This window comes from Glycine max, chromosome 1 (assembly GCF_000004515.6).
Source record: "Glycine max cultivar Williams 82 chromosome 1, Glycine_max_v4.0, whole genome shotgun sequence".
NCBI classification, from domain to species: domain Eukaryota; kingdom Viridiplantae; phylum Streptophyta; class Magnoliopsida; order Fabales; family Fabaceae; genus Glycine; species Glycine max.
In genome coordinates this window covers 1,144,489-1,158,753 of record NC_016088.4, presented here as the reverse complement: position 1 = coordinate 1,158,753, position 14,265 = coordinate 1,144,489, and the positions used below count along the sequence as shown (strand labels likewise).

General features: G+C 28.0%; 1 protein-coding gene across 2 annotated transcripts; it reads left to right on the top strand.

Moving 5' to 3' along the window:
* The first annotated feature begins 7,314 nt into the window (after positions 1-7,314).
* Positions 7,315-13,707, top strand: LOC100808539 (uncharacterized). 2 transcript variants are annotated; one of them, XM_003517607.5, is made up of 8 exons: positions 7,315-7,814; positions 8,144-8,638; positions 9,977-10,126; positions 10,900-11,052; positions 11,484-11,531; positions 11,648-11,710; positions 11,824-12,254; positions 12,973-13,707. In XM_003517607.5, the coding sequence occupies exons 1-8, from the start codon at positions 7,484-7,486 to the stop codon at positions 13,558-13,560; spliced, it is 2,259 nt and encodes a 752-aa protein (XP_003517655.1). In that variant the 5' UTR covers positions 7,315-7,483; the 3' UTR covers positions 13,561-13,707. The 2 variants fall into 2 exon arrangements, with proteins under 2 accessions (XP_003517655.1, XP_040874291.1); XM_041018357.1 differs by lacking the exon at positions 10,900-11,052.
* Positions 13,708-14,265: the final 558 nt, after the last annotated feature.

The following is a 14,265-nucleotide window of genomic DNA, read 5'->3' as shown; positions in this document are numbered from 1 at the left end:
TGGAACGAATGGATAAATTACTATCTTATCTTTACGAGAGAGTAGAATGTCGCTGATGGATTGACAAGTGTACCAATTTGTCTCAAATAGTAAAGTTAAAACGGAAGTCCGAGTATCGTATCTACAAGGACTTTGACTTATGTAGATGAATATTTGATTAAGAAAAATATTTAGAAAAAGATGAGAAAATTCAATATTATTATAGAAGAAAATTGAGATGAGAATGTTGAGAGTTTAGACTACCAGAGTTACTTTTTGATGTAATGTTAATAATTTTTTATTTATAATTATTCCAATTTACACCTGCATCTACTAGTATATTCTAATTTTGGTCCCCCACATGAAAGAGCTTAATTTATCTATTTTCTCTCTCAAATCCTTTTGTAGAGCTAAAATAGTAAATTGTATTAAAAATAGAGATGTATAACAGGATAAACAAATATCAACTTATCACTAGTGATGACTTTATTTAAATATTTTTTTCCAGTTCTATTAAAAAATAATGTTTCCCACCGCTACCCCTAAAATTTATCATGCAAATAGATGATCAAGCGACAAGTAATAATATTAAATACAAGAAAAAATAATGTAAATGTAATATTCATAAATAGATAGGAAGAGAAATTACATCAAGAATATTTGGCTGCCAAGTTCCCAACAAAGGGAGTTTAGCCTTTCATTATCATGGAGGCTTTATAATTACAAGAGGTGAATATTTAGTAAAAGAAAAAAAAATAAGAAAGGAAATAGAGGGAAAAAATGACTTTGAATGTTTGCTTCTCCTTCTTCTAGCCTTTATCTTTTATAAAGAATAGTATTATCTTGAATTTCAATGTGGTTTTTCCTTCTCTCTTCTTTTATAAGTGCAAATTAGCAGGATTATGAATTAGTCTAATTTTCTTAATTAGTTAGTCATCCTTTCCTTAATTAGTTTGTTTTCTTTCTTTAGTTTTCTTTCCTTAATTAATCATGTTTTTCTTATTTAGTATTCTTTTCTTAATTAACATGTTTTCCTTAATTAGTCTTATTTCCTTAATTAGTATCATAAATTCATCATTTTTAAAATTCTCTACACAAAAATTTAAAATGATGTTAATTCAACATTTATTTACTCAAAAAGGAAAAATTAAGAGAGAAAATTTAAAAATTCTTATATAATTTAACCCCAAAATATATTCATAATTAGCAGGGGCACACCAAAATTAATTGCATCAATTTGAAAATCAAAATAAGTGGATTATGTGAGCATAGAAATTTTATTGTTATTGGAATTAATAGAAAAGAGTAGGAATTTGGAGTATAATTTATTACTACCAATGATTAAGACATGTAGTATTATCCTTAACAAAAAAAGACATGCATTAAATGAGAGAGTATAATGCAAAGACCACACCAAAATTAATTATACTACTTTTAAAATCAAATTAAGTGAAATATTTTTTTATTAATAGGAATTAAATACAAGTACTAGAAAATTTAGAATAACCTACTTACTTATTTAATCAACTACTTGAACTAGACTCCTTTAGTAAACTAAGTAGAGTGTGTACATAGAAAATTTATTTTTATTAGTCAAGAAATGTAGTTATTTGGTGTATAATTTATTACAACTAATGATTAAGAAATGTGCTTTTAATAAAGATTTTTTAGTTCAAATATACATTTATTAAATATTTCTTAATCTATGTGTAAAAGAACTTTAAACATAAAAAAATTGGAAAAGAGAGAGTATTATTTAAATATTTCTCATTAATTTTTTTAAAACTATCATTTCTTGAATCTGGATAAAGTATCAAGAATAAAAGAGATTCTGAAAATAAAACTTTAATTCAATAATTAAAATTAACTAAAATTTATTTATATTCAAAGACAATTAACAAGACATTTTTTTGGTTTATATTTGAAACCGAAAAATATAACAATATGGTATTACATAGATGGCTGCAGATAGAGCATTTAATTTTCTTGTGGCCCCTACTATCATCTCCATGTTCGTGCCTTGACTTCAATGCCCGAACCAAACACACTGTAATGCAATGAAAACCACTTGCTTTCACTCCTTTCTGTTTCTTTCACTTTAGTTACTCACAAAATCACCTCAGATGTCAAACACACTAAAAGTTATAATTGAATGAAGACGACTTGTTTTCATTTATGCGTAGAAATTTATTTTTGTCATGTCATCGATCACTATTGGATATTGGGCTCCGTTAGCCAATAAATGTAATGGAGCTACTATTTTTATAAGATATTAAAAATTTTATATTAGGAATCCCTCTTAGATGTCGACACCTTAAGAAAGAAATAAGAGATAAACAATAAATATGATTAATTATATGATGTAATAAAAAAATAAAGAAAAATAAGGATATCAATTGGGCGTTAGAAATATTAGATTTTTCAAATATCATTGTCTTTTTTTTTAGTGTGTTTGGAAACATTGTAAATATATTGTTAGATGTTTTTTTTTCAACGCAATATAGTTAAGAATTATTTTTGACGTGATTTTATATTAAACATGAATTTTGAATAAGAAACCAAATACTTATTTTATATATTTTTTTAAAAGTTGACATTTATATTAATTACTTATTTTTACTTAAAAATTGTTTTTAATTATTTTATAATTTCTGTAGTTAAAAATTAATAAATTTTATTCCCTTCATTCCAAAATAATGTTTTACAACTTTTTGTTCTAAAATTTTAGTCCTTTTATGTTTTTTAAAGTTATTTTTTTCAGCATCCTTATTTTTTAAAGTTATAGATATGATTAAGATTATAAAATAATATTTGCATTAAAAAAAAAGCATCAGCCACAAATGGATATTTAATTAACTAATATCCATAGGCTTGAAAGAAAAAAAAAACAAAAAGGATGACATCACACATTAAACGTAATACATTTGGCTAGCTAGCTACAAATGGATAATGACACTTGTGAAAACCAGTCCACACATTTTTTACATGTGACATGTTCAAACAATATATATACAGTTTGTTAAAAAGCCCTACCTTTTCAATTATTGGATTATAACAAGCAAATAACACCAAATATAACTGATTAGAAATGCAGTAGATCAGATATGCAACAAGAACTCCACATGGAACTGTCCATATGCATGCATGTACCAGCTGTTGGCAATTCATTTCTAGGATAAAATTTATTAATTTACATTTACTAACAAAGTTAATTAATATTATTTAATTTTATGTGTTTGAATGAAACTTATAGATTGATCGTGTGGAATCTATTTGCAAACACAAAACATCAAAGCGTAAAGGACAAATAAAAAACATAAAAATGTAATGTCACAAAATGATATTTTAGCAAAAGTTTACACTGACAAGTTTCAATAATTACAACTACCAAACCCACTCGGACACTGATATGACAATTCCGAAAACTACATATCATGAAAGAATTTTAAAATGTTTTCCATCCGGAAACGAAAGTTCAGACCCCACCCACGTTGAAAAAATATGAAGTATAATTATAAACCAATAATTGAAAGATAACAAGAATAGAAGAAAACATGACTAAGAAGATAAATATTGACAGACAAGGCACAAATATTTATACGACATCTGTGTTTTTTTTTTATATGGTCTAATATTCACAGATGAAAACTGATTTGACCACATTTAAGTCAGAGACAATAAAATTTTCTGATATTTAAAGAGTGAAAATAATAACAAATTTGGAGCTATAAATACTTGAGCCGAATCCTCTCTATGAGGCACAGATTTATAAATCTATTAAAGGGTAGTAATTTTTTTATGATTATTTAAATGTCTAACTTTTTTGTTAAATAATAATATTTTTCTAAATGTATTATGAAAAGAAGAAGTAAATTTTCTTTCTCAATCCGTGAACCTCACTCCATAAAATTTGGTTGCTATGGAGGGAAGATAAATGGAGGGTAAATTTTATTATTTTGTGAGTTCTACATTTCTTTCTCTCTATTTTAATTCAAACATTTATTCTCAATTTTACTTCTTTTCATTTTCTTCCACTCAACCAAAATTTTGTTTCATCACCGTATCTTCGACTCAGAAAATGTTGCACGTCCCTCCAAATTGGCGATGGATAAGTTTGGAAAAAAGAGACAAATAGGGAAAAAATAATAATAACTCGCGCGTAATAAAAAAAGAGGCAAAAAGGAAAATAAAATAAAAGAGATGACAATGACAAATGCCTAAATATAATTTCCTTTTTAATTCTACCTTATATCTATTAAATATTAGTTATTATTTTTAAAAAAAAAATAGTTTTTTTATTTATAGTATGAACATAGTTTTCGCCGTCCCGGCATGTTACCTTCCCTTTTTGGAGTACTTGCTATTTTATATCATAAATTTGAACCCTCATTTTATACTAAACGAGAATGTTTTTAAAAATTATTATCAATCAGATTCTATTTTAAAAAAAGTTCTTAAACTAGTATTTTAACTTATACAGTACATAAAATAAATTTTTTTACATAACTATAAATACTTTTTATTATATCATTTATAGAGAAAAAGAGTTATACACTGTGGGTTTAAAAAGTTTTATATCATCATTCAATCACAATTTATCACCTATCATAACTTTGTTAACTTTTATGATAATTAGTCAATACAGGACTATTAAACTTTAATTTATATTATAATTAAAATTTACAATAAATAAGTATTTTGTTATATTTTAGATTGATAATAAATAATATAAATAAATGTTAGTTGTATAATAAATTATACAATAATTTGTACTACTAAGAGAGAGAATAAAAGAAAAAAATAGAGAATTTTGATGTTATAAATGATACTATAAAGAGAGATAGACACAAAAATAATATTATATAAATTGTTATATAAATCACATCATTGTGACAATGATATTTTTAGTTATTGATATTTAAAAAAATTAAAATTTAATTTAGAATTAGATATTGAAAGTGATATTATGTTTAGAAAAATAATTTAAAATATTATTGTTAAAAAAAACTCTTAAAATCGCTCTAGATGAAGAATTACTCTTAAAAATACTATCCTTTAAGATAATTATTCTAATTTTTATATTTAGAGGAGGAGGAGGATAGGAGAGCATTTTTATTCCTCTCATTAAACCATAAGTTTTCTCGTAGCTAAGAGGAGTGTCAACTATTTTCTAAAAGACTCTTAGTGAAAATTTATTAAAAATTATAAAATAGGTTTTAAAATAAGATACCAATATAAATTCTAAGAATGACCCTTAGGAGGTGCAATTCTCATTTGATTCACCTTGTTGATCAATTTACTATACCAATTACATTTTGTAGCATGAATAAGAAAAAAGATTTAATGTATTTTAAGTCTTTGATAAATGATCGATTTTTATTTTAAATTTTTAAATTTTTTTCATTGTAATGAGTTATTGATATATTATAATTTTTGTTTTGAGTTCTTAACATTAGTTAAGTGATGATATTACAAATAAATATTTTAATATATATCTACAATTAAAATGATGGTATGTCATTACGTAAGAGACGATGATACCAATACATTGATATTAAATATTTTAAAAGTTTATAAATAATTTATTTAATTAACTAGATATTATTTTTCTTAACACAATTTATAGGATGTTAGTGTATTTGGCTCCATATCTGGAACTATCAAATGTGAGTCCCAGCCATGTGAAAGGCAATTTCTCCATTTTAGAGATGTTTGGAGGCAAATACCTCAGAGGGGAAAACAAGTCCAACTTGAAAATGACGGGAGTAGCTAATGCATCAATCCTAAATCTATTCTCTTTTGTAGACAATTTATTTTCTCAACTTTGTCTTTTCCTTTCAAAACCAAACCCAACCATATATCTCCCGGCCCCCACGTTCATTTGTACTGCTATTGATAGCAGTTACACTATTGATTACTGGATAAAATCAAAAACCGTCATTACTGGAGTGGGGCATGTTATAACTTATAAGATTTCACGTATGAACAATTTTTTTTGAAGAAAATGGGTGAAAATGGCAGTATCCTTACTTGTTTCCCATCAAGTGATTTACGAAGAAAATAGTCACTAGCTAGTTTAAACTTGAAGATAGCAATTTTCTTTCCCCTTGCAAATCACTAATTACTGATGAACAACTTTCCTTTGGAGCAACTCTATTTTCCTTATAAATAGGACATGTGATTATTACTTTGTGAATTGTAATGGTTAAATTATTGTATTGCTTTGTTTTTTTTAAAAAAATTTACTTTTAAAACTTCTTATGGGTCGGGGAATGAAAGGCACAGAAAGTTGAAAATCATGAATTAAGTTTATTTGTGTTTTGTGGGGTGAGACCTGAATGAAAAATTGAATCTATTTATATTTCTTTTTTTTTTTGAAAGAGAAACTTACCATATTTGTTTTTTTACTTTGTATTTGATTGTTATGTTAATTTATTTTCTGAGTTTTTAATAATTTATGCATTTTGTTTCAAAAGCTATATATTATGTAAATATCATAATTATTATTTTTAAACCTAAATAATTACTCCATCTATTGCTTTTATTTGTATTTTAAGGTTGGTACGTAGAAATTAACCCACAAATGTAATTAATTTTCTTGATTCTAATAAAATAGTTGTAAAATTTTCTATTTTACCTCATGTTATTTTTACTCTACAATAAATATATGTGTAAATTAATTAAAGATTTAAATATAAATAAGTGTGTAATTAATTTAATATTAAACTTTGCAAACGACCAATAAATAAAAAAACTCCAAAATTCAACAATTAAAAAGGAATAGAGGAATATGTAAACGACATTGATTCAAAATCAATTCTACAAACATATATCTAAATACATATTTACATGTAATTATTTGATGAATATCTTCATAATATATATAAAACTAGATTACAAACATATTCATAATCCTATTTGAATATAATAGAATAACTATGGACACCAAACTCTTCCTTTAAGTCAAATTTGTGGGTTTAAATGTTTGGTGTTTGACCAATTCAGATTTTAAACCCGTTTTAGGACAAGACATTATTTAAAAGAATTTAAATTGTTGGTATAGTGCAATTGCTTCCGCCTCTGGTGGCTTTGCAATCCGTTTATTAATTAAGAACCCGTATTTTAGTTTTTTATTTTTTATTCAATAAAAAAAAACACAAACAATACATGTTCATTTTAGCTTGTATATTGTACAGAATACATGTTCATTTTATACAACTAAAATTATGATAAATAATTAATAATGTAAAACTGTTTTATGTTTTACACCATTATTGCGTAGTCTTTTTTCCTCAATTAAATATGGGTAAAGATGGAACTGCATGACCCTACAGTTATTTCACTACTGTAGAGGATAGTGTTTCTTGTTGTTTTCTCTTGTCTCATACTTGTCTTTCATTTAATCGGGCAAATGAATCTGAACAAAAAAAAGTACCATTAAAAGAAAAAAAGAAGAAAAGAGAAGCGAAAGCAAAAACGTGTTACAGATTGTTGAACGAGTAGAATGGCAGCTACAAACATCTCAGCCAGTGGAATAGTTCTGGAACCACTCACAAGAGACAACTACGACAACTGGAGTGCTCTTGTGAGGAACTATCTAATAGGTCAAGGTCTTTGGGAAGCTGTCAATTCTGTTTCTGAAATTAGTGTGCAACCCAAAGAGGTTTCTGATTCTTGGAAGAAGAACAATGCCAAGGCTTTGCATATAATTCAGCTAGCATGTGGGATGGAGATTCTTAGTCAGATTAGAGGCGTTGAAACAGCCAAAGAAGCTTGGAACAGATTGGGCGCGTTATATAGCTCACAATTAAAAGCGGATCCAGATATTGAGCAAGGTATGTAAATCAGGATGTATGTATTTTTTTATTGTATATTTGCAAGGTATGAAATTTTTTCTGTTGAGAATCTTAATAAAATCTTTTCTTTTATTGTGGAATTTAATATATTTTATTAATGATTAATATTTATCGAGAATTTGATGATTATTTTTATTTTGGAATTTTTAATTTTAGTCATGTTTTTTTATCTTAGACTTTACTTATTGAGATTAAGACTAAACTTTGTTTCTGTCAGATCAACTATTTGTTTCATGGTTTTGTTTTGTTTCTAATATTTTAGCTTATTAAAGAAAGAAAAAAACACTCTTTCATGGTTTTCGTGGCAGGTGTGGTGGATGATAGTCTCCATGAATATAAACCGCTGCACAGATATGTGGAGAGTGGTGATTGGAAAAATGCAAAATCAATGATCAATAAAGATGTCAAGGCCATATTTTCCACCTCCTCTACGGGGAGGACCGTTCTTCACGTTGCAGTGATTGCTGGGTACGAAAACATTGTGAGGAATTTGGTGAAGATAGGGAAAGAGAAACTAGTTAAAATGCAAGACAACTATGATTACACTGCCCTTGCTCTCGCTGCTGAATATACCGGAAACGTGAACATGGCAAAGTGCATGGTGGATCAGAAGAAGGGAGGGAAGGATCTGCTACTGATAAAGACAAAAGGTGGTGAAATCCCTGTTCTTCTTTCTGCTGCTAAGGGCTACAAAGACATGACTCGCTATCTTTACTCTCAGACTCAGCTTGAAGCGTTCATCGACAAAAATTCCCACATTGGGGTTTTGCTTCTTGCACGATGCATCACCGCTGAAATATTTGGTAAGCATTAACCTTTAACTAAATGTCCCTCATAATCATTCACCAAAAAAAGAAAACAATGCCTCATAATTATCATTAATTATTTTTTTGAGAACACTTGATTATTAGGACAAATGAGAACAATAAATGTGTACTATTACTATGCATAAATGATAAAAAAAAAAACTAGTTAGTACTTATATAACTACTTTGATTGTATAATTTAATGATATTATTTTAAAGAATTAAATATGATTTTAGTTCTTATTAAATGGACGTGTTTTGAATTTGATTCTTATAAAATTATTTTTTTGTTTTGCATTTTTTAATATTTTTAGTTCCTATAAGATAATATTTTTTTATTTTATTCCTTATAAAATATTTTTATTTAATTTTCATCTTTCCAACATCTAAAATCACTATTTTGGTCATTAAAGTTTATTTTAAGATAAATAAATGACATATTTTTTTAGGAATTTAGAACATTTTTCATAAGTATCATCTCATGCTGGCATTGTACTACAAACACTAACAAGTGTTATCTTGAATAGTTACTTGATTTTGAGTTAACCACATTAATAGTTAATGAGTTGTGCATAATAATAGGAAAATAATTAACTTTCTAAGGGTGAAAACCAAAGAACCTTTTTTTAAATGACTAAAATTAAAAATGATTAATTTTACATTAATTAAAAACATTTAAACCTATATTAAAGTATCCTTCATTTAATTGAAGTTTTATTTTAAATCACTCTTTTTTTACTCTTTATATTCAGTCCCAATAAAAGGTAATTTAGGAAAGAACTTTATTTTCCTAATTAAAATCAATAAAATTAAATAATACTAATTAACTATATAAATTTTTTAATTAACGTGATATAATTTTTATTTATATCTAAGTCAGGATATATCATTTAATCATGATCATTTAAATCTAACTTAATTATATATATATATATATATATATATATATATATATATATATATATATATATATATATATATATATATATATATATATATATATATTCTTATGTTTGTTCTTATAATACACTGGTTTAGCTGTAACACACTAAATTATAGAGTTAAAAGATAGGTAGGAAATGAGTAATCCCCCTAGACACGACAAATTTAAAGGATTATTTTTCCACACCAATTTTAATAATACAAAAAAACTTTTAAGATATAACTGAAATTCGTGGAATGAGCTTAGGTGACAAAATAACAAAAATACAATATCTGTTAACCCAAGTAATAAGAAAAGTCAGAATGAAGAAGAGTGCTTGAGAGAATAAACGAAGTTTATTACCCCTTACTTATATTCAATAACATGTGATCATCGTTGGTTTGATGTGCAAGATGTGGCTTTGAGTTTAATCCATCGCATTCCAAAGCTGCCTCTAACCCATGAATCCGATGGCCAACGGCCTTTATACGCATTGGCACACATGCCTTGTGCATTCCCTAGTGGCAGTGGATTTGGACGTCTCCAACAACTCCTTTATGACAGTAAGTTCTCAGATTTTATCCTTTTCTTCTTTATTGAACTTTTATTAATTAATATTTTTATTTTTGCTTAATCTTAATTCGACACTTTTTTTTGTTTCGAAATTCTATTGTACTAATAGAAATTTAAGGATTTTGATATTGTTTCTTACTAATATATAGCTGTATGAGTTTTTATTATTTAATAAAACTCTTTCACTCCCTCCCGCTCCACTGCATCTGTCCAAACTCATTCAATTATTGACTAAAAAATAATTATACCAAAACTTTTAGATTCGTCTTTGGGTATCATAAACCTTTGTTTTGGACCTGAATTTCATGCTGTCAAGTTTCACACAGTTGAGCACTTGAGCCTACAGTCATGATCAAAAACTTTTTATTGTTAATTTTATAATTAAAAGTTGAAAAATAAAATTAAGGGCTTACATTTTTTTCTCTCTTTTTTTCTCACTCTACAGGTATGTGTGTTATCTAATGATATGACGAAAATCTTTTTTAATCTAATCATCAGCCAAGCTTTTATCAATAAAATAAAAATATTTATATAGATAATTATGAATTAATATTGTAAATTTTGTTTTCAGTACGGTGGTGTTGCCAGATTTAACTAAAGACGACTTACTACTAGTTGCTACATTTTTTTTCCCATCACTTTCCGCATGTTTTGCATGGTGACGTTTTAAGTGTTTCCATGCAATCTGTTTCATGATCAATTTAATCCTATTCAGAGTAATGGTTGGAGAGCTAAAATAATGCTAATACACTCCCGCTTTCAGTTTTAAGATTAGAAAGAGTGGAGCTCCAAAACTTGTGCAGAATAACCATTCACAATTGCGGAAAAACCATTCGGATTGTGCCAGATGTTACTGATCAAGTAGAAGGCCTACATGTTGCTCAAGAGGAAGGCCAACAAAATAACTCCTTCGTAGGTCAGTGTGGATTAATTGCACTCTTTCTCTTACAAATTGCAAACCCGTGTTATTAAATCTGCTTACACCTTTGAACGGTTCAAAATAATAGTTTAAATAACTTTTAGATTCATCATATATATCTAATTTTTATTTTAAGTTTTTAATATATTAAAAGTTTTGTTTCACGTATTTAGTGTCAGATAAGTGTAATGAAATGATAACATGTATTCTTAAAAAAACAATTGAAATGATATCATGATATCACTTAACTAATAGCAATAGGCAAAACAAATTTTTTAATATATTAAAAATTCAAAACAATAAAAAAATTTATAAGAGACTCAAAATATACAATAAATCTTAAACATGTTTAATCCTTAATTTTAGAAGTGTTGTTTACATCTATAAGTTTATCACTACTCAGTTTATCTTCTGTGTTGCTTCTCTAGGAAGGTTCTGTGATATGGCTTTGAATTTTCCGCCTGTAAAGCTCTTGGGTACGTGTGTCTCGTTTCTTTGAGGAATCATGTGCTCTAACGTAACATCAGTTATATGCATGTGGATCAGCATTGTTCCCTTCTTTTATGTGTTTTTTCATTCTTCTTTTTTTCAGGTCGATTGCTCATATTCCTTTATCTGTTATTTCAAAATTATATACTTTTGAAGTTCTCTTCTGGTACGTAGCAAAATTTGAATTTATATATATTGCTTGTCTTGTTTTCCCCTAATTTAACTAAATTGTACAATTTCCGTTACCTCCGCTTGTGCTTTAATGTTTAATTCTTACAGGAATAAGCGAAATATATGAACAGAAAAAGACCCACCGTCTAGTTCTTGAAATACTGAATTGCTTGTGCCAAAGAATTTCGGAATATAAGGAATCGCAGCTGCGAGAGGCTTCAGCGTACGACGCGATGTTGCAGGCAGCGAAGCTTGGAATCATTGAGTTCATAGATGAAATGAGGAAGACAACTCCTGATCTCTTATGGGCCATTGATAAAAACAAGAGAGGCATATTCGCGCATGCAATTCTCAATCGTAGAAAAGATGTCTTCCGACTCTTAAACCGTGTCAATGGACGGAAGGAGATCATCAGATGTAGCGCAGACGTCTTTGGCAATACCCTTTTGCACTTGGCAGGATATTTAGGGCCTTCCTCTGATCTTGATCGAAGATCCGGTGCTGCTCTCCAAATGCAAAGAGAACTCCAATGGTTCAAGGTTATTCATTTTCTCTCGCTACATATACATAAGATATCCATATTTTAATAGCAACATTGCATATAACTGAAATGATTAGAGTTTGCTTTGTAATTTTACAAAACAAGATGTATATAATAAATAGGTCAAATACCTCTAGACATATCTATGGCTAACTTACATCAGGTCCAAGTCAGGTCGGATATTTTCAAAAAAATAGATGAGATCAAGGCTTTTAGTAAAGTATGTTTACTTTATAAATAAGTGAGATTTTAGGTCATTCAAAAAAATCATTTTTGTCTAATAGGTTGATTTATTTAAAAAATTATAAATATTATATTTTTATTAAAAAAAAGTTATATATTAATAATAAAAAAATGTTTTATATTATCATCAAATCATCATTCATGATGAATGATAAGTTTATTAATTTTTATAATAATTACTTTAAAATTTTTATTAATTATAATATGTGATTATATTGAATGATTTTATATTATCAATGTATAATTATTAAACTCTTATTATTATTATATTAAATTTGTTATAATTAAATTTATCTTAGTGTTAGATTATCTCAAATTATGTCGTTAGATAGGCTTATATGTCTGACAATCAGATTTTTTTTAGGTAAGACTCATATCCCTTTAAAAATGATAGACTTAAGCCTAGGAAGATCTAGTTCGACTCTATCTATTTTTACTCCTACTTATAACTAAAAGACAGATTATTACTTCAGGTTGTTGAGAAAATTGTGCATCCCAAGTGTAAGGAAGAGAAAAATTCAGATGGTAAGAAGCCCCGCGAGCTGTTCAGTGAAAGCCACCTGGAGATGGTGAAAGCTGGTGAGAAATGGGCAAAAGACACAGCTGGTTCTTTCACTCTTGTGGGTACTCTCATCACTACCATCATGTTCGCTGCGGCTTTCACTGTCCCCGGTGGAAACCATCAAGAAACTGGAGCACCCATCTTCTTACACGATCACATATTCACTTTGTTTATCATAGCAGATGCAATATCTCTCTTTACTTCTTCCACTTCAGTTCTGATCTTCATTGGGATCCTCACGTCGCGTTATGCTGAGAAGGATTTCCTCAAGACACTGCCGTTGAAGTTACTTTGTGGCCTTGTGACCCTTTTCTTGTCAGTGGTGGCAATGATGGTAGCATTTTGTGCTTCGCTTGCTATGATGCTGAAGGGATATCAACGACTCATAATAGCAGCCATGTCACTTGCGAGTATTCCAGTTATTGTACTAGTGCCGTCACAGCTTCGCCTCTTCCTTGAGATTTTCAATTCTACAATGAATGCAACATATATCAAGTGAAGGGAACCTAGAGTAAGTGCTAATTGACTAGTCTAGGCCATTGGAGTAGTTGTTGGCAATATGTATTTGGACCAGGGACTGAGGCAAATGGATTCTGCAGGAAGAAATAATTAAGATATCGTAATAATAGTAGAGTTATCTAGCTAAGAAAATGGTGAGATCATACACAGGTGCTTCAAATTTGATATATTTGCTTATCTTCAAAAGGTGTTAAATGAAAACATATAACATGCACTTAGCGATATTAAAAAACGTACTATATATTAATTTTAAACTTATATTTTTCTTTAAATATATAGGCACTATTAGTTCCACAAACCTACGTACTGGGACAAAACTTTTATTGTTATCGTTGAAATGTTCACAAAGTAGACGCTCGTGGTAAGTCCTTTTGCGCAAAAACTAGATAACCTATATACAATATTGTGCAAAATTGTAATGGTTAAAATGAAAATATCACTTAACAATCCAATTTTCTTTAAATAGGAAATGCTATTTTTACAATCCTAGTCATGGGACAAAACTTTTGTTGTTGATGATATATATTTTCACAGTCTACACACATGGTAAGCCCTTTAATTCGCGCAAAAACAGGACAATTAATGCAACTACATATATGCAATATGTGCAAAAATGTAAAGGTTCCAGAATCCAGTATGTGTGTGTGCATGGTAAGCAATTTTCTATTTTTTTTTTAATTAGACA

What these genes read in the sequence shown, in the direction of transcription:
- LOC100808539 (XM_003517607.5), top strand. Translation starts at nt 7,484, where the DNA reads ATGGCAGCTACAAACATCTCAGCCAGTGGAATAGTTCTGGAACCACTC. An exon ending in ACAAAATAACTCCTTCGTAG is followed by an intron (nt 11,053 to 11,483) that starts GTCAGTGTGGAT and finishes TTGCTTCTCTAG; the next exon opens with GAAGGTTCTGTGATATGGCT. An exon ending in ACTTTTGAAGTTCTCTTCTG is followed by an intron (nt 11,711 to 11,823) that starts GTACGTAGCAAA and finishes TAATTCTTACAG; the next exon opens with GAATAAGCGAAATATATGAA.